The sequence below is a fragment of the Elgaria multicarinata genome, chromosome 1 (assembly GCF_023053635.1).
Source record: "Elgaria multicarinata webbii isolate HBS135686 ecotype San Diego chromosome 1, rElgMul1.1.pri, whole genome shotgun sequence".
Taxonomy (NCBI): Eukaryota; Metazoa; Chordata; class Lepidosauria; order Squamata; family Anguidae; genus Elgaria; species Elgaria multicarinata.
Window position 1 is genome coordinate 186,113,695 of NC_086171.1, and position 27,603 is coordinate 186,141,297.

General features: G+C 41.0%; 1 protein-coding gene across 1 annotated transcript in view; it reads right to left on the minus strand.

The window, feature by feature from the left end:
* Positions 1-27,603, minus strand: part of PTPRT (protein tyrosine phosphatase receptor type T) — a 733,605-nt gene that overhangs the window by 113,090 nt on the left and 592,912 nt on the right. The window contains exon 14 of the mRNA XM_063145462.1: positions 9,395-9,530. Coding sequence (XP_063001532.1) covers positions 9,395-9,530 — 136 coding nt within the window. The remainder of the gene's footprint in view (positions 1-9,394; positions 9,531-27,603) is intronic.

The window sequence follows — 27,603 nt, forward strand, 5'->3', positions numbered from 1 at the left end:
TTGCTCGGACATGTGCTCATTTATCCTTCATGTTCGGAGTTTTGAGTGGGGCATACTTGCATGTTTTGCAAGCAAAAATGGTCCTAACGTTCCTGCCACTGGCTACCAGTTTGTTTCTGGGCCAGATTCAAAGTGCTGGTTTTAACCTACATAGCCTTACATGTCTCAGGACTGCAATACATCAAGGGACACTGTGGCCATAGCTAGACGGGGCGATATCGTCCCTGTGCATCCACATGACGCACAGGGGATCCCAGGAGCAGGGAGGGATTATCCCTCCCTTTCCCCGGGATCTTGCCCTATCCTTTGAGCCTGCTTTTTCCGCGATCTTGGGCTGATCCCAAGACCGCGGAACGTGTGGGCAGGCGTCGCAATTTGTCCCGGCTCCTCATGGTTACTCGCGAGGACCTGGGACCCACCCCATCGGGAGTGGGGTGGGGGGAGCAGAAAAATATTTTAAATAAAAAGCTGACCTTTTGTGCACGAGTATTCATGCGCTCTTCTCCTTTAACAAAAAAATGGTGGGCACGATGTCCTCTCTCTCTGAGGTCGTTGTGCGCCATGTGTAAACAGAGGGGGAGATCTCGTGAATATCGCGAGATCCTCACCCCTCCGTCGTGGTAGCTGAGGCCTGTATGAACCTACCCAGTCCCTGAAGTCAGTTTCAGAGGCCCTTCTGTGTGTGCCCCCTTTGAGAGAAGCTTAGGAACAGGCCTTTTCTGTGATATCCCTAATTTTATGAAATGTTCTCTCCAAGGAAGCTTGTCTAGCGCTGACATGTCATCTTCTCAGCACCAGGCAGAGACATATTTATTTTCCCAGGAATCTGGACGTTAGTAATGGCTGATCTGATGTTCATTACTGGCTCTGAACTGGAGAGATTTTGTGTATTTGTGGATGAACACTTCTCATATTTTATTGTTTTCAATTTTTGTGTGTGGAATATACTTTTATTTGTATCATTATACTAATTATGGTTTATATTAATTTTGTTTTGGTTTTCTTTCTTTTCTCCTTCCTATTACATTAGTCATGGATTTCTGTATTTGTAGGGACAATTTGCAGTGGGACATTATTCATAAATGTAATAAATAACAAAATAATAATAACAATAAATATCCTTTGGACCAACCTTGATTTTCAAGCTTCCCCATGGCTTCCAGGGTTTCGCCACCATTCCTACCAAAATCCTTCTCTCCCTACAAACATGCAGTTCCTTTCATACTGTCCATATAGATAATTAAATATATTTGGATTTTGCTTGCATCCAAATTTGAGCATGTAGCAGCATCTTGCACATAATGTTGCTCCTTATTTTTATTGTGGCATGCTATATTTTCTCTAAACCATACAATCCGCTGCCTAGGAAAAATTCTTCCTCAAGGGATGTGTGTTTCACAACAAACCGGCAAAAGAATATATTGAAGCTGTTCACATTTTGTCAGGTTTCAGGTCTGCTTATAACAGCGCAGACTACCCAATGGATCTTAAATTATTCTGGGAGCCTGTGGAGTCCTCAGTGATTCCCTATCAAGCCAACCCTTTATTTTGGCAATAAATGAGGTGATATGATGACATTTTACTGACCTTCAATTTGAGACTTATTAGATCATGAAATCAAAAGGTACCAAGGACTCATGAAAAGGAATCCCTGTTGTTGTTGATTATGATGATGATGATTAAAACAATGAAGTATTTGAACAAATTCCAGGGATTCAAAAATGCTATGGTTTTGATACTTTAGTATCAACAAATTTATCTATTTTTTTAAAAAAAAAGAATCTAAAATATTTTTAAAAGTAATAAAATAAAATAAGGAAAGATGGAGAGTACTTTGTTTGTTTTTGAAACAAACAAAAGATGCAAGTCAAGACAGATCGGAGCTGCCCTTTTACTTTTAGTCAAGTGCAGAAAATCTCCCTTGTATTATCTGCTTGGTCTTTTCTTATCTCTTAATGAGAATACAGCCAGAATAATTTTCTATAATGCCAAACAACACAGTTCAGGAGTGCTCATGCAGCCATCTTTTATAGTAAAGAGAAGTGTAAAATACCAATTCTTGAAACAGAATGATTTACGTGAATACAGTTTTCGTAAAGCTGCTGTCCTTTGGCTCAAAAATACTTTTGGCTGTGGAGGTGCATGGCTATGAAAAACACTAGGACAGGAAAATGATAAGAATGCGAAATTCAGGACATTGAAGATAAACTGCAGTCATGACCATAGTGTCATTGTAAATACATCACACCACTTCCTTTAGAAACTGGTGAGGTTCTTTCGCTTCTTCTTGGAATTGGAGCAGCCTTTCTTTTCTCCTCATCATGCCAATAAAAAACAGAAGCTCCAGGGAAGGGTTTTCAAATACAGGAAAGGGTTAATCCCTTCACCTGCCCATTATATGCAAAGGAACATTTGTCCCTGAGTGTTTACTCTGAAAACTCTGGCCTAATCTACACCAAATAGGATATTGCACTATGAAAGTGGTATCTAAAAGACAGGAGCCACACTACTGCTTTATAGTGGTATTGACATGCACTGACAACTGTTGGGGGCCATTGACAAATAACATATAACGCTTTCATACTGCTATATCCCACTTGGTGTGGCTCTTAGCTTTTGTATACCACTTTCATAGTGCAATATCCTGCCTGGTGTAGACTAGGCCTCTGAATACTCAGTGAAGTCCTCTTGAGAACTCTCTCCTCTTCTTCCTTTCCCAAAGCCCAAAAGAGACTTAGCTTGGGGAAAATGGCAGGGAAAGCTAATGGAAATGCTCCGAGATATACGCAGAATAAAGTGTCTTTTCCAGCAAAGGACCTGGGCTTGAATTACAAATTCCAGGGCCTGTACAGGAAAGAGACAGTCCACAAGCACATTCTTTCACTGGTACTTTAGAGTGAATGGGTCATCATTCCCATGGGCAGGGATTTTGCATGTCAACCAGGACACTCATGGGGCTCTAGATATGCTAGCCAGCAGGTAAACATCCTTGGGCCTTCCTTGACAGTGCCAGGTTGCAGCTGCTTTTGGGAGAACCCTGCACTTTCGCTGCTGTGAGGTGGCAGCAGCTAATCCCAATGCAGGAGGCAGTGCAGGCTTTCTGGCAGCCATTTGGCTCACCGGGCCCAGACTTCCTGCCCAGGATTCCACCAACCCATCAGGGGTCACCAGGAACACCCCTGCCTCAACACCAGAGTGAAGACAGACAGCGGAAGGGCTGTAGTCAACTCATGCCAGAGTAAAAGTCAGATAGGTCCCTGACTTTTTTAATTCAAAGCTTTGCAGGAAAGCCCCACAGTGTCTTTTAAAACATATAGACAGCCCCGTGTTCTCACAAGACATTAAAAGATGTCTATTCTTGTTTATCTAATTTTCACCTTGTTTAATTCAATATAAAAAGAAAGATAACTGCTTATTAGTTTTGAGTAGACAAAGGATGCTGCAGAGAGGGAGAGGACAGGAAAAGAAGATGATTTTCCTTTTCTTCTTTAATCCTCCTTCTTCACCCTGTACTCATATTTCCCAGTGAACCGAAAGCCACAAAGACTACAACTACAGCCTATAAGTCAATGAGAGAGTTTGCATGATAACCCAGTCCACTGGTCACTGTGGCATATCATGTCATGAGAACCTGGTGAGGGTGGCTTAAGCAAGGGTTAAACAAAACAGCCGATGAGTTATAAGCCGCTTGAATATTCAAAATGGCTGTCAATATGCAGTGGCTTGCAGTGATCATATGAACTGGCCCAATAAGTATTTGGCTGAAGCAACTCTCACCTCCCTAATGGTTTCAGAGGCAGAAAGGTATGTGTGAGAGAGCTTGTTCCTATGCTTTGACCCCAAAGTCATCACAATTTTAAGCACTGTTTTTGAAATTTTTGTGAACCGCCCAGAGAGCTTCGGCTATTGGGCGGTATAAAAATGTAATAAATAAATAAATAAAATAAATAAATAATAAATAAATATTGACAAACCTTGCAGGTTCTCTTTATTTAATTTTGTCAACCCTGCACATGAGAATTCAATTGAAGCTCATAGATTAACAAACTTCCTAACACCACAGGGCTTGAATACTGTCAGCAGATCTGAGACTCTACTATTCAACAAGGAATCACTTTAATTTCCTAAGGTAATTAAGCTTCCAAGGAGCATCTCAATGTGAGTATGAATTTATGTCAATCAGACGGAATCGTCTGGCTCTTCACCCACCCCTAATTTCAGTCATGTTTACTTCAGGCAGTGCATCTTTTTCACCCAGATACAATTCCTGCTTACATAGTCCCTCACTACAATCATTTCCCCATTTGGTTAGCAAAATGCTACATTCAGGAAAATTAAATGATTTGTGTCTATTACTGATCAGTTCTAATGCCCTGGGCCATGAGCAGATGTCACCCTGATGTCTGAAGGTAATGCCTCAAGTTTGTCTAATCAAATTACTACTTTTCTGCCTCATTGCCTTGAAAGACAAGAGACTCTTGTGCTAGCTGTTCTGTGGGCTGAGAGATGATTTCTTTTATGGAAGCTGGAACTCAAAGTGTTTAAGCTGCATATGCTTCTTTTTGTATAACAACTGGTCACTGTTTTAAAATTAATTTATTTTTCCTGCCCATCAATATCTTTGGATAGCTTCCAATTTGTGGCCCTTTCTGCACCTAACGGTTATCGGAGGAAAATGGAGGGATCATCCCTACCTGCTCCCGGGATCCCCTGTGTGGCATTTGGATGCACAGGAATGAACCTGGGACGATCCCAGGATATAGGGTTGATGTAGACATGCCCTGTGTTCAATTCAAAACAAGATTGACTTGGTAAACACTTCTCCCAATAGGACAATCTTATATGCTATTATTTCATTTATTGTGCAACTTAAATGAACAACTTGATTAGCTAAGGACATCAGCAGCAACATCAGGGCATCATCAGATTTTGGACAGAAAGGAATCCTATTTAGAGCCTACCCACTTGCTTAGCTTGAATTTCTGTTGTGTACTGCCTGAAAGCAACTGAATCATATTAGATCACTTCAGCTATTTATGCTAGGATGCTCTAGCACTATATGTTAAATTACTGGCTGAAAATTGATAATATGTATGATTATAGATTCCCTCAAATGTGTTTGTACAACAATAATGATGGTGTGAGCACAGTCTGTTATAAAAGTCGAGGCACAGCCTTGGTTTTTGAGGCTTACTTTGCAGGTCTAGACAGGGGGAAAAAGTCTGTCTGAGGAATGCTGGGAGCTGTAGAATGTTTTTTCTGTCAAAACATGAATAGGATTTCACCCTAAAAGAAGAATGCTGGACACTGAAATGCCAGCTGATTTGTAGGGGAAACCTTGTGGCAGCTGTGGATCTGCACCCTGTCGGTTAGACAATGCAGGCGCAGGTTCACAGCCACCGTGGGGCTTCACTGTGATACTGCGTTTTTAAAAAGTCAGGGATTTACCCTGACTTTTTCAAAGGGAGCGACATCAACATGGTGCTTCCACTGTGTAATGTCACTATGCAGATAATCTGGGGCCAACCCAGGGGTGGAACCTAATGGAAGGCAAACAGTGATTGGTCGCTTTCCACCAGGAAGAGGGCGGGGGAAGCTCCTGGACCCAGATGGCTTCCCAGAAAACCTGTATTCCCTCCTCAGCACTGTGATTACACAACTCCACTTTGGGAGAGGGAAAGCACGGGGTTGAGGAAGGAGGTGGTGCCAACTCAGTGCCATGAAAACAACCCCTTGGTAGTTGTACAAGAAAGTTAGCTTTCCCAGTTTCTTAGTAGTTACACACACACAGCCATGATTTATTGTTTTAATTAAAGGTGAAGGGATATATCACAGTGGTATACCACATGCTTTCTTTGCAGAAGATCCCAGGTTTAACCCCTATCATCTCCTCTTGTAAAGATCAGGTAGCAGGTGGTGGAAAAGACTTCTACCTGAGATCTATTCCTTTCTATTGCAAAGATTTCTGACCCAGCCTGGTAAGTAATAGAAGTTTTCCAATAGGTAAACAATTCAGTTCTTCCTTCATCCATGCTGTGGTCCAAATCCATCATTCTCTCTCTCTCTCTCTCTCTCTCTCTCTCTCTCTCTCTCTCTCTCTCTCTCCCCCTCTCCCTCTCCCTCTCCCTCTCCCTCTCTCTGTCACACACACATACAACCTCCACACACACATTCAGTTTAGATTAAAAAGGAAAGCATGCCATGTCAAACCATGTGAATAACATCATGTGCACTTTCACCCAAAAACTCTCCGCAAAGTTTCTGTGGATGTTAGAAGCCATCGGTGGGACAACTCAGTGGAAATAAAAAGACAGATTTCACATATTCTCAGCAGAACTAAATAAACACTTTTAAATCTGGACTTGAATTTAAAGCCATTTAATCCCACCGCTGATAACAAGAGTCTATGGAAGCAATCCTAAATTCTCTTATATGGAAATAAATCCCACTGAAAGAAATGGAACCTAGATTCATTTAAAGACCATGATCCAATACAGCTGACTGTGTGAAAGCAGGTCTTCCATTATCCATCATGCAATGAGATATGGTAATGGTGACTGTATTTAAGGGTTATGGAAGGCATCTAAAATGGATATATATTGCACACTGCCTCTAGCTATATTTTTCAAGTTATAGTAACTAATGAATCAATATGAAAACTTATATTTGCATTAAGCACTGTTGATGATGCTTTGACATCTCATTAAAAGTATAAGAGAATGTTGGTCTAGTAGGATAAGATTAACTGATATTTTTGCTATTTTCATATTAACATTAACAAGCAATGTATTGTTGTTAACTAGCGTATTTGCCATATCTGTAATAAAAAATAATTTTAAAAATATTAGAAAAATATAATATCCTTGTTTATTGAGATTTGCAGTCTGAGCAAGTTTGGATATTTCTACACACAAATTGTACAAACTACCTTGGCTCCCCCATCCTGCAACAATGGGTATTGTTCCTCACATGAATGGGGATGACTTAACTCGAGACAGTATTCATGATGTGAACAGATTTCAAAAACTGTGGTAACTTGACAAGTACATTAAGGTAGAATGCAATTTTTTGCATAATGGTTCCTTTAAATAAGACACACACTATTTTTGTTCCAGTTATTCCCTTAACGGTATTTCATTGTATTTAGCAGAGGGAGTGGAATAAGGAATAAAAAGTAAATGCCCAGAAATTTAGTTAAACTGTGAAAAATCCCTTTGTCTCACAATATAGGAGAAAAAATTCTCTCTCGTCCTTTGGATTAGAAAAACTGAAAAAGAGGCAGAAAAGTATGAGGTATTTAGAGCACTTTGTGTTGGACTAACCCAATTTCAAGAAAATGCATGCAGGATGGAAAAAAATTGCTCCATTCTTTATGTATAAAGTGGTATTTCAGATATTATCTAAAGAGTTCCTAAGCATTCTCAATGTTTACTCAAGCAAATGGGAGGGGGGTCATCTTTAGTGCATTAGCACTTATTTGATGTGTGCTTGTGGGTAGAGCAGTTGCCTTTGTAATTTTGTAGGTGCAACTCTTGGAAAAAGGACTTCTAGAAAACGGGAAGAGAGGCATGTTGAACAGGATCTAGAAATGGTTTTCCTGAGACAATAACATTTGTCCCAGAACAGGTTTTATGCTAGATCATCTACAATTACAACAAAAAATTTGCTGCAATTGCTGTCAAGCAGTTAATTTACAATTAAATTAAATTCATTTGGTGCAACGAAGGATGGAAAACTGAGCTACTTATGAGTTATATGTGCAAACTCACACAACTATTGTAGTGCTAGGATTTGGCAGACCATGGGCTTCCTTTACAACTATGCTTTGAAAGATGAGTAGAATGTCAAAAAATGACTTAGTATAAAATAAATGCAAAAAAATGCTTCCTTGGTGCTAGGCACTGCCAGCTTAACCAAATCACTACTTCACAGTATGTGATAGGCATGGTGGTCATAAAATGAGAGCAAGGAAACTCAGCTGACATGCCATGCTGGTTCAAATTGTGAGAGCCAGTGGTTCACAAAGAAAGCATAATACAGATGCAAAGAAAGATGGACTGCTTCAAAACTTTGTTTCCAATACATGCCAGCAACAACTTCATAAAGTGGTGGTCATATATGAATTGAAACAAATCCTCAGACAACCCTTCTTCCCTGGGCAAGTTTTGGATAACTTTGTCCATCTGAATGGATGGTCCAGAGGAAATGGCTGTCAGTGAGCATGCACGGTCAAGCCACACTTAGAAGGTCAATAATCACCTTGGATCTACCGCACCGCTCCTTCAAAAAAAGAATAGAAAGGCAGTTTGTGGAAGCATCCCAGACATTTCACAGCTTGTCATATCGGAATCGAATGGGAAACGCCATAACATACTAACTCAGTGTTTTGTCCTTCCCCAAATATGTACATACATAGTTACGCGCACACACATACACACACAATTGGAAAATGAAGTTTGTACGAGGTGTCCTCATAACTTTACTATTCCAATTTCAAAACAGTGAAAATCCAACTTTAATTACATTGTTTATGTACATACATACACACTACTGATCATCTGAGGGAGTGGAAGTGCTTGATAATTTCTGTAAACCGCCCAGAGAGCCCTGGCTATGGGAGCGGTATATAAGTGTAATAAATAAATACCCCCCTCAACACCTCCATGAAACACAACTTTCCTTTTTTATAGCTAAGTGAAATGACTTGCTCAGGTAGTACAAGGTGGCCCTATCTAAACTAAAAACTATATTGGTTTCATTGTTAGACTACCACTTTATCAGTCATGGCTTCCACAGTAGAATCCTGGGATTTGCAGTTTGGTGAGGTGTTGAAAATTATGTTAAGAGATCACTATCCCTGCCCCTCACACTCACAGAACTACAATTCACAGAGTTTTCTGGGAGGAGGGAATGACTACATAACCACTGTAAGTCTGTAGTATGGATATGCCTAGTGACAGAATTGGGTCTAGAATTCAGAATCTCTAATTGATATGCTTACAAAGTTGTACATCCATTACATTGGTAAATGAGAATATACCCTTCACACACTCACCAAGCCAGAAGGAAAGGTACCAATGGGGGTGGGAAAGACAAACATGATTGTGTATCACTGGATGTGAGCAAATACACACAAAGACATACATCACAAGTATGTGGGACAGAGCCACAGGGAAGTGGCTCCCATATGTCTTAGTGAGTGCATGAAAGGAGGTGGGTTAGTTTTTCAGGTATGTATCTAAAACTCCATTAAACAACCCAACAACCCTAAACAACCTCAGCCTCTGCTCCCCCAAATGAGCATAAAATATGCTCCAATAAAATACTACATTTTTAAACAAAAGACAAATAAACATTCCTAAAGCAAAGCAAATTAGAGATCTTAGAAACTTACCTTCTCTTGATTGTAAGCATTGCTCCCAAAAGGATAATTACAAACATCAGAAGACCTGCTATGACTCCCGCCATTTTCACAGTGTTGTCAACCTGCTTTTCTGGCTCCACCGCATTGGAATTCTGCGTAGAAGCTCCTTAAGAGGTTGCAGAAAAGAGGGAAATAATGACAACGTATTGATGAAATATCCCAGGCAAATAAGCTTTCAGCAACAGTTTAGACATAACACATTAACAGCAAAGAGACCAATCCTACATTTGGCTACAACAGAAAAGTAGGTGTAACTCCATTGCCAAGTATGATGTAACATTGCAGGTTTTTTTCCCTTAGGTGCTATTAAATTACACACTGACACAACAGACTAAAGAGCAAACACATTTTTCATTTTAGAGGGCTTAGTAAATGCTGCAAAATTTGTAACAAAAACTTTTTACACCTCCTCCTCCAAAGTGAATCTGATTGTTTTAGTCCTCTCTTTAGGCTCTCAGACTCAGGCCGTTTCTACACCAGCCCCAAAATGCGGGCTGGTCACGGCCGAGTCCCTGTGAGTCCAAATGATGAGGGGGGACAAGTGCATGTTTTCCCAGGGATAAATAATCCCTGGGAAAATCCAATTCTTCCTGCGGTCTCGGGATTGTTCCGAGACTCCAGGAGGTGTGACCACCTGTCCTGTCTTCTTCCTCCTCCCCGCAAGTAGCGGGGAGCAGTAGAGGGAAGGAACCGGGCTGGGAGGAATCAGGGTGGGAGGGAGCGGGGTGGGGGCTTTCCCCCCTTTAAACTCACTTCTTGTTGGCGTGCACGTGCGCTCAGCTCCTTTAAAAAATAAATTAAAAAATGGCAGGTGCAACACCCTCCTTCCTCCCAGGATGTCACGGGTTAGGGTTAAGGTTAGGGTGCTGTACATAGTAAAAGAATAAAACAGCAACACCTTGCCTCATAGGCTTACATTCTAATAAATAGGATATCGCAAGATCCTCCCCCCTCCCTCACTCTACACCGGGCTGGTGTAGAAATGGCCTCACATGTTATCATTCATCACCATGACTATTGGGAGTATCGGTATCAGACCTGTGGGATCTGAGGGAAAACTGAAATGAAATGAGTGGGCATTATTTCTTACAGTCTCATGTCTGTACATAACATGCTGTTTGTTAGAAGGTTTGTCTCAAGTAGTTTCTATATGACTAGTCAGATGACTTGAAAATACATTGTCCCCTCATGTATCAGGAGCTTTAACAACTGTCCTGTCTCCCCATTGCCACCGCCATCCATTGCAGAACACCATCTTAATCATCAAGGTTTGATGGTTGGAAAATGGGAGGATTATCAACCTAGCCCTGCCTACCCGTTAGGACTTCAACAGCTGCCATAGCTCTGCATGCGTCCCTTCCCAGCCAGCAAAGAGAGAGGATCAGCCTGGCTCTGCCTACCTGCCACAAATTTCAACAATTGTTGTGATATTGCCAAGCCTCCTAACTGGCCAGTAGACTTCCATCTTAAGAACTGCTGTGGATTGCTGCCTCAAACTACTGGCCATCAGGGGAGCATTTGAGTTAGTTGTATTTCATCCATCTGCTGCAATTGTCCAGAAGCATTTTGTAACAGCAATGGAAATTCTCATGGCCTTTTTGATTCCCAATAAATGAGACAGATGAAATTGGCAAAACTGGAGTATCAGCGTCTGGTGGCACTCAAACAAAATCATGTGAAACTGGTAGCAAAGTGAAAGGAAGAAGATATACTAACACAAAACACCTGCAGAAGAATATGATGAGATTTCAACTAGCAATCTATAGCAAAAGAATCTAATTTGCATTAAGCTTCATTCTTTCTGCATGCCACTTTGAGGAAATTGAGTAAATCAATACATGAGAGATTGGATTTGCAAGGTAGGTTTGGCTACATAACAGTTATAGAAAGAGGGATTCTGTGCACTCTGTCTCAAACCATGGCAAATTTCTAGATGTTTGATGGCTTTCCACTGCTTTTTTTTTCTGCCTTAGCAAAACTCCTCCAATAAATAGGAAAGAAGTTAGGAAGATGCAGAACAGAAAAACAGAAGCACAACATCAGTTGGAAGTCAAAGATATACAGAAACATTGGGGTTGTAGAGAAAAACAGAAGGGATGTCACTAGTCCTGAAAGGCTGATTTTGAAAGGGCAGGAATGTTGAACAGAGAGAGGCTGGACTTCACAATCTGTTGATTTGTTCTGAGAGAAAGCTGCACAAAACTATACCTACGCTCACTCTGATTAATGGATTTCTGTGTATCTCAACCAAGTTGTGTACAAAAGGCCCACGGAATTATATTATGCTCTGGAGGATCTCTGGTGTAGTTGGCTCAGTATAAGCCTGTTAGCAAGAAGGTGGAGCCAGGAAGCCTAACTCCAGGGAAAGGGCCAGATGAATGGACATTGTGAATAACCTAGTCTGTGGAGCTAAGAAGGAAAGCAAAACAATGAGATAAAAAATAAATGTAAGTAAATAAAGAAATAATCGTGGAATGTCCTCACAGCGAGTGACACTAAAAACTACAGAATGGAAACTGGGTTCTATATACAGCGTTGGGTTCCCAGAACTACTCAGATTCTTGGCACTGGAATTGCTTTAAGTTGATGCTCCAAATATGCCACAACCAGACTCCCTGCCAGCCTTTTCAAAGACATAATTAATACTTCATTTTGTCATCCTTGCTCAAAGTCCTAAGTGGTTGTTAAGCACGATATGCCTGGAGCAAATTTTGATTATCAGTGACAAAGCTTGTCCAAAAATATTCTCTGAGGTCTTCCAGTACTTTTTCACATTTCTTATAATGCCATGGATCTATTTATTTATTTATCTCTTACATTTAATCCTACTTTTCCTCCAAAGAGCCCAAGGCAGTGTACATGAGCCACCTCCTCTCCATTTTATCCTCACAACAACATTGTGAGGTAGGTTAGGCTTAGAATAAGTGACCGGCCCAAAGTCACCCAGTGAACTTCATGGCCAAGTGGGGACTAGAACCTGGTTCTCCCAAGCCCCACTCCAACATTCTAACCACTACACCACACTGTCTCTTATAAAGTTCCCTCAAATTTGGGAGGGGGATTAGAAGTGGGAAGATCTCAGAAGCATTAGAAAAATTCCTGGAGATGAAGGCTATCAATCCTGTAGGAGAAGGTTTTCAATGGCTATTATTATTATTATTATTATTATTATTATTATTATTTATTAAATTACATTTATATCCCACCTTTTTTCCTCCAAGGAACCCAAGGCAATATACATAATCTTCTTCCTCCTCTCCATTTTTTCCTCACAACAACCCTGTGAGGTAGGCTGGGCTGAGAGTCTATGACTGGCCCAAAGTCACCCAGTAGGTTTCCATGGCTGAGTGGGGACTAGAACCCGGATCTTCCGACCCCCAGTCCAACACCTTAGCCACTACACCACACTGACACCACAATGGCTACTAGTTCTGATGGCTATATGCTACCCCCTATATCAGAAGCAGTTTGCTTATGTACATGGACAGGAAGGTGCTGTTGCACTCCTGTCCTGCTTGTGGGTTTCCAGTCAACAGCTGGTTGGCCACTGTGCGAACAGAGTTCTGGACTAGATGGACCCTTGGTCTGATCCAGCATGGTTTTCTTATGCTCTTAAGCATTGGGGGGCCTGTATAGCTCATTGGATCCAATTACACTTGAATCAAGAGCTATTTATTGTATTAAGCACATTTCAGAAAATATAAAAGATCAAAATAAACTGCAGTTTGGAGCTATTGAATTCAGGCACAGTTTCAAGTTTCTTTGATCAGAAGAAAGCATATTATTTGGATCAGAAGAAAGCATGTAGCATGGATGTTGTCCCTGCGGCTTCGTAGTTAGGCCTCTGCAGTCTTTGAGGAAGTATTGTATTAAGCCTACAGTGGGGTTTTTTTTAATGGCACACAGGAATTTGCTTCATTGTGTCAATGGAACACATGATCTTAGTCCCAACAGAATTAATCATGGAATTTCCTTCACAATAAAAAGCACTTTCAAAGTGAAAAGCTAATTTTAATTTACTTGGTCCCATCTCCCCCCCACCCCACCCCCAGCCATGCCCCCCCTTTTTTTTTTTGAACCCATACAATGCAATTTTGGGTTACAATGTGGGAATGAGAAGTAAAGAGGAGGGGGTCAGATGATTTCCCCCCCCTCTGAAGCCGCTCAGAAAAAGTATGAGGAAGAGGCTCATGACAGATCATGCTTCTTCAGGTAACAAGTGTACTTCAGAACCCATATCCATATCATAGAATCATAGAATAGTACAGTTGAAAGGGACTTATAAGGACATCAAGTCCAACCCCCCGCTCATTGAAGGTGTAAATTCTATTGGTGTAAATGCATATAATGTGGAAACTCATCAATCTAACACACACAGCTGACATGCACCTTTCATAAAACAGATTTCAGTAGTGTCTGATTGTTCGGGTTCTAAGCATCCATTGTAATGTTCAACATTTGTAACTCACTTTTATTTGGGTTGGGAACACAACTACTATGGCATTTATTTATTTATTTATTTATTTATTTATTTATTTATTTATTTAATTTCTATACCGTCCCATAGCCGAAGCTCTCTGCGTAGTTTACCATGGCTGAAAAGTTAATGATGATGTGTTCCTTGAGGTTTGAACCTGAAAGTGTGAAATGAATTTTGTTCTATCTGGGCTTCATCTAACTTAACTTTTCCAGAAGATGTACAATGCTTGCTGCAAAATGAAGCTTTTTCAAAGAGAAAAACTAAAACTTCTACTACTAGTAGTATAAGTAGTAAAAACTACTACTTCTACTTCTAGGAATTTAATGGTATATGATGAGGCACTTATGGCAGCAATCTAAACAGGTCTATTGAAACTGTTTTTAGCTGTCTAAATTTATGGGCATGTCTAGATGGTGTGATATCCTGGGGATCGCCCTGGGATCATCCCTGTGTGACCACATGATGCACAGGAGATCCCGGGGGCAGGGAGGGATTATCTTTCCTGTGCCCTGGGATATGGCCCTACCGCGGGACCTGTGGGCACCTGTCCCATTTCCATCCTCAGGAGCTCTGTGCCCATTGGGGGTGCGGTGGGGAGGAGCAGGAGGATGCGTAGGAGCACTCCTGCACTCATTTTCGATTCACAAAACAAAATGGCAGGTGCAACATCCTCTTCTTCCAGGGACGTCATGCACCTGTGTAGACGAGGGGGACGATCTCGTGTTCATAAAATCATGAGACCATACCCCTCCACCCCCTCATCTAAACATGCCCTACATTTTTTTAAATTTATATTTTATGCTGTATTTTATAATCTTATGAATTGTTGTAACAACAATAACATCAGCAACAACAATAATACAAATTTCTTGCAAATAATCCATGGTGTATTTGCATGTTGCAAGCAACGTGGAAGGATTTGGGAGTATAATTGGTTCTGAGAATACCAATCCCATCCCAGACATTTTCAGACGTGAAATGGTGTCTACTTTGGGGAGAGCAAGTGTTGCCCAAGGAAACCAGCCCCCCTCCTGCCTCCAGATTCTTTCAGCAGCAGTGTTTACCTCTCCAATGAAAGAATACTCTGGTGGGCAAATTGAGCCCTGAGCTCAGTTTCCTGTTGCCCATTATGCCTTGGGCTGTAAGGAAGCAAGTAGAAGGCTTCCTTTTAGTCTATCAAATTGTCAAATGCTGAGGACTTTGACTGTATGCTTCCCTGTGTTCGTGGGAAGGAGTCCCTGGAATCATTAAGACAGTGCTCACCAATTTCAGTGTTTTATGGAGATATGTGGATTTTTGATCCACCTATATTTGTCTGGAAGGCTAAGGGACACTACCGTTGGCAGGGAAGGGTGTCTGCCTTCTCCTGCTGTCTCCTACTTATCACGATTTAGACTCTGGTGTGTGAATATGACTACATCTATATACAGGGCCAGCTCCAAATTATTAAGGGTCCTTGGGCAAGAAAACTCTCAAAGCCCCCCACCTTCCTCAGTCAGTCTATTTTCTCATTGCCGTTGTCACCAGCTACTATTTTTCCTCGTCTTCTTTCTCATTATTGCTACCATTTACTTGCTTGACAGGCAGAGAGTGAGTGAGCAAGTAGGTGGTGGCATGTAGCCCTCTTCCTTCTCACTACCATCACTGTCTGGGCCACAGCAAGACACGGGTGAGCGAGCAGGTTGCAACAATGAAGAGAAGGAGAAAATCAATGGGCCTCTTTTCAGTATGGGTCCTGCAGGGGTTTGGGCCCTCAGCTGGTGCCCTTAGCAACATGCCTAACCATGCCTACAGTCGATGCCAGTCCTGTCTGTGTGTGTACCTCACTTTACTGAAATACTCAGTTTTAACTTGTCTAACTGTTGACACGGTGTTTGAATTTTAACAGCTAGAATTTACTATTTTATTTCTTCCGTCTATAATTATTGTGTCTTTTCTTGTACTTAACAAATTATATTAATTCTTAAAATCCGTCTTGATAATTACAAGATTGAAGGGCATAACAGAAATGTTTCAAATAAATAAATAAGTTTGATTATAGAAGTAGGAAGAGAACGTTCCCTACTTTGTCCTGAGGAAGAACAAAGGTCTGTGGCAGCTCTGGGAAAGAGTCTTGTCTGAAACCCTGGGCCAGATCTAAACCAAGCAGGATATAACAAAACAGTTTGAAAATTGTATATGTAATGTGTCCTGGGCCCGAACAGTTGTCAAAACAGTTATAAACCACAATAAAGCAGTAGTATAGCTCCTGCTCTGGAGAGCTGCTCCCAGTCAATGTGGACAATGCTGGGCTAGATAGACTAGTGGTTTGACTTAGGGAAAGGCAGCTTCCAATATCCATACTCAGTTCCTTAGTCTAAAATGCTGCACCAAGGATGTTTTGATACACTTCTTATGCCATACACTGGATTTCATTATCACTGACTGCATTCTATTCTACTGGTTAATGTTGGATTTCATTTATTCTACTGCGATTAGGAGGATTTTGCAAAGATGCTTAGAAGATGCTATGAATTAACTGATCCCTGAGACGCTGAGAAATCGAAAGCAGCTCAATCTTGACTACGGGATTACTAAATACTTTATCTGTGATTGTTAGTATCTCAAAACAACAACATCTTTTAAAACCACTTAGTCATAAAAAAAAATGAAATGCAGAGACGGGGAGGATCGGTTAACATTCCTGGAACATTTTGACACTTTTTAAAATGTTCACATTAGTTTTTGCTGGGAAGGTTCCATTTAACAAGTTGCTCTGCAAATAGTGACCATCAGGTATTAACACCCAAATTTCTTAACCACACAGGACAAAGACTAAAAGCCAAATCCTGAGGCATGGCTACATCTCCATGTACAGAGACAAAGGGCTTGTCAAGGGTCCTGGAGAAATGAAAAACCCATCTTTCCTTGCAGGGCTCCCAGCACAACCTCAAGAACTGATGTAATATTCTGCTTCCCTCTACAAAACTTTCATTTCATTACCACAGCTAGGACAATGCATTTATACAAGGTTTGTTCTGATCTTCGCTTAGCCCAGGAAAATTGAGTCACCCCTTAATAGAGCTGATAATTCATCCTAGACTGTATGCCCTGTCTGATGGATATTTTCTTTGGTCATGCAGCAGAAGAAAGGAAGTGGATGAGGAGGGAGGGCGGAGAGAATCTGGCTTCTCAAAAGAACTCATAATATGTAAGAAGACCACCTAACTGGGTACATTCCTCAGCAGAAGCTAAATCAAAATCAAAACAAGCCCCATAGACATTCCATACAGGCAATGCACCAAAGAATTCTGTACTTAAATTCCAGTTACAGTTAAGGTGAAGCATCTGGTTTTTTTTGGCATTCCCTCCTACCTACTGCTGCCTTCTGAGCTATATCGCATATGGTTTCAGCACATTCCCCAACAAGGCATGTCTGAGAAATTCATATGTGGGGTATTCCATTACTTGTCCTAGATTTGCGGCCACCCTGCTGCAGTTTGCACAAATTTCTTAGCAAATTAGTCAGAATTCTGGAGTTCGGGGAAAAGCCTGCAGCTTGGCTCAAGAATGGAGATGGAGTTGTACATAGGGGGAACTATTTTGAATCGGAAAAGAACTAGATTTCCCAGCGATGGACATCCTTATGAATAGCAGCTTTGTAGGGCACACAGGGGCTGAATAAGTAAAAAAATGGGTGCCCTACTTTGCACAAGGAAGTCACTACTAAATATAATAATCTATAGAAAGCTGAGCCAATATTCCAATAATAAAGAATTGTTTCTGTGCCAGAAGATAAAGATTAATGAAGACTCTGGCATCACCACAACAACCGAAGGTCACAAATAAAGAAACTCTTGTATTACATGCTATAATGACACATTTATGATGAATTATTGAAAATGCTGCAGTCTATGAGACATGGTCTGTTTCTGTTCCAGCTGACAATACATGCTGGAAAGGTGCTTCTTTTTCATCCTTCTCACTCCAGAGAGGAAGAAATGCCTATTTGAATACAGCTATTGGCATTGAACAACCTGTCATCATCTCTGGAGTCAAAAGGAAGCCATTTCATTTCAGTAGTGTTTTGTTTGCATATCAAAGGGCTCCAAGGACTGAAATACTTTCTTTCTCAGCAACGCAGATGGGAATACAGTTTGCCAGATCCTGCATAATAAATAATCTCAATAAGTGTGCCATGGTGTGATGGAGTTTGACCTTATAGGATAAACTGAAGTAGGGTTGTGATCTGCTTCTCCTCCGATTGGAGAAGCAGAAGCAGATCGGGGTGATCCACCTCTGCTACAGGCAGAGGAGAAGTGGATCGGGGGGCTGGAGAAGCATGGCGAAGAGAAGCAACCATAAGCGGATCGCTTCTCTTTTTGCAGAGCGCTCCGCCCGCCATTTTAGATTTTTTTCACCCATAGGATTGCATTGCAGAAAAGATTAGTGAATAACTTTTTTGTTATTCAAGCTATCTATTTGAAACTCGCTGTGCTTAGAGAGTCGTGGGTAGGGGTCATTTTGAGCCTACTTTCAGTACTTTGCGTGCTGCAGTTTGCTTGCTATATATTTTTTTAAAATAGGGTAAAAAAAGCGGGAGAGGTACCTTTTTGAAGTGCTGAGAGGCAGATTCAACTCCCAGTCATGATCACCTGATGAAGCATCCTCCAATCCCAAAGTTGGAGGGGGGATAAGCAAAATGGGATACTTAGTAACTTGGGATACTGGGAAACTTCTCTTTCTTAGTCTCTGAACGGACTTTTCCCAGTGTTTTTTTAAACACTAGCCCCACCAAATGCACAAACACAACCTGAAATCATATACTAAGCAAATAAATAACAGATAGGAAACACAGCACTGCTACCCACCCTAACCTTGGTGAACAACTGAATAGATGTGGTGCAAGGGAATGAGGTCCCCTAGGGCATGTGGACGTGCCCAGTGAACACTCCTGACCTTGGAGGGTAATCAGAACCCTCCAAAGGTTAACCAGTGGAGAAGCTATGCCTGTCATGAGTTGAAGTGCAAGTTAGCTTCTTAAAGACTGTCAAATGGGCAGAGTTCCCCCTCCCCCTGAGCACGTCCACTTTCCTCTTACTGGTAAAAGACAAACATAGCTTTTTTAAAAAAATAAAAAATTCTTCTTGTTGTTGTGATTCAGCAACACTGCTGCTTTTAATTCCACCCCTCCTTTGTTTATTTATTTATTTATTTATTACATGTATACACCCCATAGCCCAAGCTCTCCTGGCTTTCCCTCTTCAGTGAAGTCAGGTAGGCTTTCATTGTGGTTTAACTCCTTATTGTTGTTGTTGTTATTATTGCTATTAATATTAATTAGTACTGCTATTATTAACGTTATTATTTTGTTGTTGTTTAATAATGGCTGTGATCACAGTGCAGTCAATCAACTCTGAAGCAAGGATCACAAAGCTTTACTCTTATCTTCCTAGCCTCCTAGTTATGGGATGCAAAAGAAAAGGCATCTCTCTGTGCTGCTCCCACCTCATAGGGATGGTTTGCATTACTGGCTTTGAAACAATCCTTGGCTCACTTCCTTGTGCCCCCAGAAATGTCTGCTCCATGCCTACCTTCCCGCCTCCGCCTGGGTGCTGTTGTTTTGGGGTATCTGCTGGGACTGACTTCCCCATTGATCTATGGCATCTCTGCCTGCCTGGTGCCTGGGAGATGTACTACATGATGGGCTTTGTGGTTCAACCCCACAAGCCTCCGGCATGCTTGCTCCCAGTGCTGCCTATCCTCTTCTGTGCCCACCTTGCAGGGATGGTTTGTGTGTGTCTTGCTTTGACTCAGGGGATAAGTCCTTCCTGCGCTCACTTAGACTTTTTGAAGTTCCAAATAAATTTTTCAAGTGTGGAAGAAGATTAATATTTAGGTTTATCTACTCCCCAATTCATGGCATGTTGGGATTTCCTTTGAAATGGCCATGAAAAAAGCCCATTGAGCTGTCTGCAGCTTAAAAATCCCTGAGATACTGGGATGTCAGATTTTCAAAAATCCCCCAATAATCAGGGGAGGCTTGGATTTGCTTGAGGCTTGGCATGCATGTGTATACATGGATTCTGTCATGGTGCCTAATTTGATGTTTCTAACGTGAAAATTGACAGAGTTCTAGCATGGGACTTGAATTGGGGTGAGTTAAAAGGGAAAACCCCCGCCAAAAATCAGGGGATGATGGGATTTGCTTGAAACTTGCCATGAATGTGGATCTAGATGGCATCTGTGAGGGTGCCCGCTTCAAAGTTTTTATCTGTAAAAATGTCGGAGTAAATCCCATTTCTGAAAATGGGGTGTCCAATTTTCAAAAATCCCCCCAAAATCAGTGGATGCTTGGATTTGCTTGAGGCTTGGCATGCATATGTATATATGGATAAGCTATCATGGTGCCAAGTTTGAGGTTTCTAACATTAACAGAAAAAAAAGTTGTAGGCATTTTTGGATTTCAATGCAAGTCTATGGGGGGGAAGCAGAGCTCCGATCCGGAGCGCCGCAGCGAATCGGAGCAGACCATAGGCGAATCGGAGCGGAGCAGAGCGGAGTGGACCCAATCCAGAAGTTGCAAATCTGGAAGAGAAGCGGATCGGGGGGGGTCCGTGCACACCCCTAAACTGAAATGCTATCTGATCATCCTACAATACTGTAACATATGGGTTAAGCGGACAGAGAAGAGTACCCTCTTCAAGAAGAAGAGTAGGCAAAGATCAATAGGCTTACCATATTGATTCTCATAAAACAGTTTTTCCAAACCTGGTGCCCTACAGATGTGTTGGACTATAACCCCCATCTTCACTAACTAGCATTGACAATGGTTATGCTGGCTAGGGATATCATATCAGGAGATGTAGTCCAACACATCTGGAGTGCACCAGGTTGAGGAAGCCTACCATAAAACATCACTCACAAAGCCAAATTATGGTCATGGAGGCGGTATAAATCCAGCTTTAAAATCTGAGAGAAGTCTAGTAATCAAAAACAGGGGTGCTGCAGTATCAAAGAGAAACAATTATACAGAGGACTAAATTTCATGATTTACAATTTGACTGTATATTGTGAGTAGTTCCACATGCATGCACATCCAAATTTAGGTGTACTATTTCCCATTTGGAATAATAACAACAATAACAATAACAACAACAACAACAACAGGCTTTTACTTTCCTGATGTTTGACAGTTTTAATGAATTTGAACTAGTAGCTGGCAGCCTCCATAAAACTGCATTTCTTATCTGCAATTGCACAAACTGAAGGCACATGAAAGGCTGCCATGTGGAAGCACCAGTTCCAACAAATGGATCCTCAGTGTTACTGCTTCCTGACCACAAGGTTATTGATAATCTAATGCACCCCTGCAGTGCTCATTTGGGGACTGCTGACTAATGTGGACAGTAGCCTCCACATGAGAGCTACCAACAGCTACCTCTTTCTTGTACCACTATTAATGCTGTTACAGAATTTTTAGACATTATACCTGATAAGAACCTTAATGCATTAATAATAATATTGGTGTATAAAGGGATGGGATCTTGGAGAAACTTTCTAAAGGAAACTAAGGCATGGTCCATTAATAATACATCTGGGTTTCTCATATCTTTGGAAGCTTAACTTTAAGGACATTTAATGGCAATTATATATTCATGCTAACCTTTTGAAGCAACCCAGAGAGAATGAACAATTGTGATTCATGTTGTTCCAGTGAAACAGTTTTGCTCCTCTGAGATCATGCCAGCACACCTTATGCAAAGGTGCTAAGGTATGTAAATTATTAACACAATGTCAATCTGGTGACTGTTCACAGGTATATTATCTTCCAAAGCTGTGATATTCCTTCTGGTTTGATGCTCCCTTTCCTCTTGATACATCTGGCAGTCATCTGGGTGAAGCCCTATGCCTGGGGTCTCCAACTCACTTGGCAGCTGCCAGATTTTAATATTGTGAACATTAAAAAAATATTGGGAGGCTAGCATGCTGCAAAGTGAAAGGTTTCCCTCCAGTACATTCTTTATTTGGGTTCAAAGCAGTGGTTTAGTATTTTAGAGCTCAGATTCCTACTCTGCCTTGTACATTGGTTCTTGGGCAAGTTACTTTTCTTTTTAGTCTTCCCAGTTTGCCTTCTGAGAAATGATTATGTTGTGACTGTCCATGCTCACTATGGCAGCCACTTCATGAATGGGCAAGCCCCTACTGCCCAAGTCAGCCATTTTATGACTATCCAATTCTCTCAGAATTCCAAATGTGCCCACTGTTCACATTAGTCAGCAGCCCCTGAAAAGGTTGAGAACCCCTGTGTAATGCACAGCAATTCTAGATCATAGAATAATAGAGTAGGAAGGGGCCTATAAGGCCATCAGGTCCAAATCCCTGCTCAATGCAGGGAACCACTTTATTTATTCATTATATTTATATCCTGCCTTTTTTCCTCCTTAAGGAACTCAAGGCAGCATACATAATCCTCCTCCTCTCCATTTTATCCTCACAACAACAACCTGCTGTCAACTGTAACTGCTGAACTTTGCAACTAAGATTGTAGTGCCTGAATTTGCTTTCCTTTCCCCCCTCCTCCTCCTCCCTCCCAATCCCCTTTCCTTTTGTGTCATGTCGTTTAGATTGTAAGCCTGTGGGCAGGGATTGTCAAGAAATACTTTTGTAAGCCTCCATGAGAGCCTTTTTTGGCTGAATGGCAGCATAAAAATCCTTAAATAAATAAATAAAATAAACCTTGTGATGTCAGTTAGTCTGAGAGTCTGTGACTGGCCCAAAGTCACCCAGTGAGATTCCATGGTCAAGTGGGGACTAGAACCCAGATCTCTCGACTCCCAGTCCAGCACTCTAGCCACTATTCCATACTGGCTGCCTATAATAAAGGGAGAAGCTGCCTAACTCATATTCAAAACTGCTGTAACCTGTCTTCCACTTCTGGATCTAATGGTGATGTCGGAATACGTCCTTTCATTTCTCATTATTAAAATTTCACCCTAGGAAAATTTCACTTCTATCGCTATGGATAAATCATTATTTTGAGTTTTGAATTTTCCCTTTATGCCAAGGCTGCTTGGTGGAAAAACAAAAATAATTGCACACACACATAATTATACTAACATTGTGGTATTCATTTTGTTTGTAAACTAATCCAAATTTTCTTGGATAAGAAACGGTTATTGCATTAGTCTACTAAAACAGTAGGTTTTCAATGTGTACTTTTATAACCATTTAGAAAGGCATGATTTGGATTTCAGGTGGAAGAAGTATTCTCATAAACCAAGCAAGTATGTTGATTTTACGATAATAATTTTCTGTGGTAGGGGCATCACTCAGTTAAGAGTGGTATGACCATTGCTGTTGCTAACACTTCTTCATGGTGATACACTGGAATATCTTCATGCATGTAAATTAAGGAGAAAAGCGGCAATGCCTTTTGAAAATGAGAGTACATAATGGAATAAACCTGTGAAAAGAGTAGCATTCAAGTGTATCAAAAGACAAATTGCAGTAACAGATTAGATGTGAGATTTTGAAAAACGATGGAGCTGTTCCAATAATCTGAAAGAAGAAGTTTTATTAAATGAGCAATCACTCTAAAGATCAGCCTTCTGATGTTACACAGTTATTCATGTATTGAAGAAGGGGCTGAATCTACATTTCCTTTTGTTTTACAGGCAAATATTATCTATATGTGTTGCCATTCATACATTAAGGTTCATGTTGATTTGTTGAGCTCTTCACTCTGATTCAACGTGCACTCACAGGTTCATTCCTGCTTTGAAATCATCATCATCTACATTGAATGTGTAGGGGCAAAGAGAAATACGTGTGTTGTCCACACTCTCTATGTTCACATAATCAAACAATGATACATTGGGTTGGATCCAGATGTAATTATACCTAGAGTAGAATCAATGGGTTTTCCTTGGAATGAATGTGACTTATTAAGTTAGTCATGATGAACTTAAGTCTTGTAGATTCCAAAGATTTTACTCTAAGAATAAACCCGGCCATTGGGGGTTATGTGAAGTTTAGTTCTAGGGTTATGCTAGGGTCATTTTACCCTTGTGTAACCCCCAATGACCAGGTTTGGATGACACTCTGCAACCCTATTGGCGATTGTACATTCAAAATGGTGACCAGCATGTGTTGCGCATTACTAGGAGTTAAATAATCTATGGTGAGCCTGCCATGTCATGTGAACTGGGCCACTGGCACTGTGTACATGGTTTGTATGTTACTGTGGAAAAATCGGTGAATTTTCCAACATTTCAGCAGATATTCTGAAAAGACAGATTATATAGTATCACCCCATCTTCATAAGTCATTTATCCACTCTTGACCTTTTCAGCTGCCTTGCCTTTTTCCATGCAACGTTTGATGTTAAATAAATGTATATAAGTAATACCAACAGCTATCATGTTTGTCTACTAGAAACGTATTGAGAGGAACCAAGGAAAATATGGGTCTTCTCCTCTTAGGAATTGAATTATAATTGACGTTTCAAGGCTCGTTGGGTAGTAGGAAGTTATTTTCAGACTGTACTGGTTGTCATTCTGAATGCAGCAATCCAACATTCCATTATTGTCTGACTACTACTTGTAGACATTCAAATTGGAATTAGTTCTGGCCCAGTGCAAAATTATTAAGGAATCTCCTGTAAACAAATCATACTGACATCATACTTGTTTCAACATGCAGGAAAAATATGACATGACAATCTAGCCGGTGCCAAAATGTTTTCATTTTTATGACATCCCCTTTCCTGAATTGATAATCACCTGTGCTCATGAGGATGGGCGGGCTGCGGGTGGTCACCTGTTGCCTACTTATTACTGCTAAGAACAAGGAAAACGGTTCCCAGGCAGCATGCACAAGAGAGAAAAGAAAAAAATAAAATAAAAATAAAAATGTGCCACTTAATAAAACTGCATTTTAATTCCAAGAATTTGCACTCAGGAAAGAAAAAAAGAACCTTGAGAGATATGGAACCATTTATGAGCCCTCTGCCTTAGTTTCAATTAGGTGCTGAAATTAATGAAACACACTCTGAAAACATAGGAGGTAATTGCTTTCTCCTTTAGCAAGAGGATGCACTTTTCACTAATAAAGTGTCAATACTAACATATATTGTTTAGGGAGAAAAGAGGGGGGGAATCAGTTCATACCAAAAGAACTGCTCAAATTAAAATAAGAACATAAAATACATGTGACTAAGGGAACAAAAGGGGAAGAGACTGATTAAAAATCCTTTTTGAATTAAAATTCTGTGGCAGAGAATTGGTAAATTGGAGTTTAATTATCAATTTATTTTAAAGAGGTGTCTGCTGGGCTAATGATACACATTCACGTTGACAAGTAGGTTAGCCTTTTTTTTTATCCTCAGTATACTTCCACCTCCTTCCAATTTAAACACAACTAGTTCATCAGTGGATACAAAGCTATGGATGAAAGAAGCAAAAGAAACAAGGCAGATAACACAAATGGTAAATAAAAGGAAGAAGGGCAATGGGTTTGCATTTAATGTGTATGCAACTGAAATATAAATTAGTCACAGAGGAGTGGACAACACACAAAGACCTCAAATATAAATGTAAATGTGAATGTACAAAATATTGCTGATAAATTCTGGAAATATGATCACAAGGAAAGACTGGGATAAAGTAGAATGAACACAAACATCAGAGGCATGTGTTTGGCTTTTAACATTCAGTTAGGCTAATGATGAAGTATACGCATTTATGTGTAAATAACGTTATCATTCAAGCACTCAAGATGATGTAGAGAACAACAAAAACAATAGTTGCCCACTGTAAAAGACAGCACGCTGACTAACAGTGCAATCCTTTATGTATCTACTCAGAAGTAAGCTCCATCAAGTTCAATGGGGCTTAGGCCAGATCTACACCTTGTTTCAAATTATTATGATCCTATCATGATAACGCTATATCCCTCTTGCACATTTATACCTTGTAGAACGCACAATGGCATTTAGATAATGTGGAATAAAAAGCAGGCAATAACGCTACAAAAGCAGCAGATGGAATGTGTAATGTGCCCCGACAGTTATCAGTGCACTTCAACACCATTATAAAGCAGCATTGTACATCACGCCATACTTCAGGTAAGTGTGCATAAGATTGCACCCTTTCGGATTGATTGAGCAAGTCAGTGCATATGTTCTTATCAAAGATGGGCTGAAACAGACACCCCTAATTTGTCACGCCATTCACAGATGATGAATTGGGAGCAGCTGTTTTGAGGGAGGGGGCCACACATTGACTCCTGAAATGTTTTCAGGGAGGGAGCTTACAAACCTAGCATAGCGGAGCTTCAATGCCATTTCCCTCTTTAGAATGTTTAATGTTGTTGCTGCTGCTGTTCTTGTTTAAAGCTACTGGCTTTGCTAACAGGTTTTGTAGCACGGCAGCAGCAGCAGCAACAAAGATCTGGCAAGCAGCCGTGCCTGTCACTGTGAAGAGGGCCTAATGAGTGTAGATATTCAGAGTCCCCCTTTAGAATGATGTCAATGACATGTTGGCTGTGAAGCACAGACTGCATGTGTGTCAGTGGCTAGGGTGTACACTCAAGAGTAATGGGTACCAGGTGATGAAATAGGGTTTATGAATGCCGATTGCAGTGACTGTTACTTGGCTGCTGAACATGTCTTTGAAGCTGTGATTATTATTATTATTTTAAAAAATAGTATAAGGAAGGGGGAGAGATCTAAAAAAGAATAAGAAAAATGGGGGAGGTGAGGTAATAAGCCCTCAACCAGTGCTGAAGTCCTTGTTCCTGTTTTCTCCCTAAATCATTTCAGCCTCTCCTCTTTTTAGTTGTACTTCTGAGTTTCGCCAAAATGCCACCATTCAACTGACTCTGGAAATGACACAAAATGAGCCTAGCTCTAGTTCTTACATTGTTTTAAGATTGTTACCGGGGTGGGGGTATGTCAGCTGCCATTGCTTTCAAGTCTAACAGGTCCAGTACTGATGTTAATTTCCAGTCCTTCCTTGTTTGGGCATTGTTCTTTGTTGTTTGCCTCATTCTGAGATATTGCAGACCTTGTATGGGCCTAACACTTCCCTGTGGGATCAGGGCTTCTGATGGTTGAACAACAGCACAGATAGAGAGCTCTTCTTCTCAGTTTATTTCTGGATGGGAGGGTAGTGACCAATCATGGAGAGAAAAACGCTCAAGCGACAAGATGCCATTTTTGGCTCCCAGACCATCTCCATTTCACCTTCACAGAGAAGGTGATCCTCACTATTTCAGAGCCAGGAAATTACCTCTAAGGCACACAATGGCCTGGTTCAGATGACATATTAGGCAACAGAGGGGGGCGGGGGGCGGGGAAGAGGCAACTGACTATTGGTTATTTTTCCAGTACTCCCCACATGACATGTTACCCCTCACCCATCCCACAGCTGAAAGTCCCGGCGTCCTTCTGGGCTGCTGGTGCTCCTCCCTCCCTCCCCCCTCAGTCCTCCCAGCCCTATCCCATCATGGATTGAAAATTCTGCCAGCTGTACAGGAGCGACCGGGGTGCTTTAGTCCGCTCCTGCTGGAGAACTCCTGGAATAGTGCACTGGACACTGGAGATTAAGCAATGGAGCCTGCCACATAACATTTTTATCAATGGGTCTCCGGATAAGCAATGGAGCAGCCCATTGTTTTCCCCTGTTGCTTAAATCGACAAAGTAACATACTGTGTGTT